This window comes from Myotis brandtii, unplaced genomic scaffold (assembly GCF_000412655.1).
Source record: "Myotis brandtii unplaced genomic scaffold, ASM41265v1 scaffold187, whole genome shotgun sequence".
NCBI lineage: Eukaryota > Metazoa > Chordata > Mammalia > Chiroptera > Vespertilionidae > Myotis > Myotis brandtii.
This window is the reverse complement of record NW_005356944.1, coordinates 2,940,115-2,942,452: the sequence shown is the minus strand read 5'-3', so window position 1 is coordinate 2,942,452 and position 2,338 is coordinate 2,940,115. Positions and strand designations below refer to the sequence as shown.

At 59.5% G+C, this 2,338-nt stretch overlaps 1 protein-coding gene across 1 annotated transcript in view; it reads left to right on the top strand.

The window, feature by feature from the left end:
- Nucleotides 1-2,338, top strand: part of ACY3 (aminoacylase 3) — a gene marked incomplete at its 5' end in the record, with an annotated part of 10,820 nt that overhangs the window by 4,976 nt on the left and 3,506 nt on the right. Inside the window, 2 exons of the mRNA XM_014538229.1 lie at nucleotides 902-1,159; nucleotides 2,037-2,232. Of these exons, the coding sequence (XP_014393715.1) occupies nucleotides 902-1,159; nucleotides 2,037-2,232 (454 nt within the window). The remainder of the gene's footprint in view (nucleotides 1-901; nucleotides 1,160-2,036; nucleotides 2,233-2,338) is intronic.

Below are 2,338 nucleotides of genomic sequence, written 5' to 3'. Positions count from 1 at the left end.
GCCCAGCTGTGAAGCAATGCAAGCTGCTGTGTGGCCTTGGGCCTTCTTTTCGATGTTCTGGGTTTCTCTGACCCAGCTGCAGTTTGTCAGGTAATTTTCAGATTGCAAAGGGCCAGGCCTTTCATATGCAAAAGCCTCTGCGCACAGCTTGGGTGGGGCGGGGTCTCAGGGAATCAACAGGGCGGAGCAAACAGCTATGGCTGATCCTCAGTCCTACCCTAAAAGGCCCCGTGTCTCAGTTTCCCGGTAATCGCTGCAAGCACCTCTAGAGAAAGCCGCCCTCGAGTTCCGCCTGCTGCCAGACAGTCCAGTTTCTCCCCGTATGAGTCTGGCTCCCCAGAGACTCGCCCAGAACTGGAGTTCAGAGCAGTCGGGAGCTTGAGACTCCCTCCCAATTGAAAAAGACAGCGGCGTCCTCAGTTGCCAGCCCTTTCTGCGTGCGCCTCCGTACCTCTGCACTTTACTTCCGCACCTCCTCTGAGTCTCAGTGTGCTTTTCTCTTTCCTTCTAGTTGTAGAATTTCCACTCAGCCAGCCTTCCTGTGGTTCTGGATGATGTCCGTTTTGTCTTTTAGTTGTATTTTTGAAGTGATTGTGCGAGGCAGCAATTTCCGGTGTTTACCTATGCCGCCATCTTGGTTTCTCCTCACATCGATGTTTTTTCTCTCTCTCTCCCCTCCCTCCCTCCCACTCTCTCTAAAAATCAATGGGAAAAGTCCTCAGGTGAGGATCAACAACAACAATGAAAGAAGCTCCTTGTTAAAGGGAGGGAAGGGTGGTGCTTACCCTCCAGGAAAGGAGCTCCGGGCTCGGGCACCGGGAGGGAGAGGCCTTGAGCGGCCAGTGGAGGTGGAGGGGCAGTGGCACTGCGCTGAGCTGCCCTCAGTCACATCTTTTGACAGAGAGCCGAGCTGCCTGGCTGGGACGCTGGGACTCGTCAGACCTCAGGGAGCTCACCACCCACCCCACCCCAGCTCAGCACCGGGCCCTAAGCAGGCCCACCCACCGGGCCCTCCACCCACACGGGATGGGGCCCCGGGGGAGCTGCAGCCACCCAGCTTCTCCGCGGTGCCCGTGCTGGCCAACCCAGCGGCCACAGCCGCCTGCCGCCGCTACGTAGACTGTGACCTCAACCGCGCCTTCACTGGCGCCTTCCTCACGTGAGTGTCCTGGTGGCTGTGGGGCCCTGGCCCGCCAGGTGGCCCAGGCCCTTGGACTGGCACTGAGATCCTCAGCTCAAACTCATCCTCCAGCCACTAGCAGGGCACACCCTCTGCCTTCGATGCCTATTCTTCCTTTTCAGCTTAGACACATCCGAACGGATATCACCTCCTCCAGGAAGCCTTCCTGACCTCAGGCTGGGTCAGGGCCTCCTCGGGACTCCCCATACCCAGGGCTTGCCTCAGATCAGCCCCACAGGCTGCATTTACTTTACTTTCTCTAATGGACATTCGCTGAGCCCCACCTCTGAGCCAGGCTCTGGCCAGCTCAGGTGAGAGAATGGGGAGTGAAATGAGGTGTTGTTCTCAGCTTACTGGGGGAGACAGAGGAAGAACCCATAACCACAACCCAGGAGGCTAAATGCAGGGGGAGGAGGGGCTATAGAAACCTGACCAAAGGTAGTCAGAGAAGGCTTCCTGGAAGAGGTGGTATCTCAGCCAAGCACTGAAGGGTGAGTCCATGTTAACCAGGTGAAGAGAGGAGAAAAGGAGTTTCCAGGGAAGGGCCCAGCAGGTGCACAGGCCTAGCAGTGAGACCAGCTGGAAGTGTGGCTGGAGTGAGAGCTGATGAGGCAGGTGGGCCAGGCCAGGCCAAGGGTTTGAACCTTATGGGGGCAGTGGGGAGCCAACAAGAGCCCTGCGAGGGGCAGGCGCGCTGCAGAGGCACAAAGGACGAGCCCTTGAGCTGCTGTCGCTCCTGCAGGGTCTCAGGGGTTCACTCCTGTCAGCACACGAGGCTCCCTCCCCTCCCCTCCTCTCATTACACCTCTGATGATTGAGACTGTGGGTGGTGATACCCCCATCCCTGCCCCTGCAGGGCCAGGGCCCACCCGGATGACCCATATGAGGTGACAAGGGCCCGAGAGCTGAACCAACTGCTGGGACCCAAGGCCTCGGGCCAGGCCTTTGACTTCGTCCTGGACCTGCACAACACCACGGCCAGCACGGGCACCTGCCTCATCGCCGAATCCGCCCACAACGTCTTTGCGATGCACCTGTGCCGCCACCTACAGGTGGCCCTGTGCCCGCAGAGGGGAGGGTGGGGAAGAGAGCACCATGGGGCTGGCGCCTCCTCCGCTGGGGACGGGGTAGGGGGAGGGTGCTTCCTGGGCTCCAGTC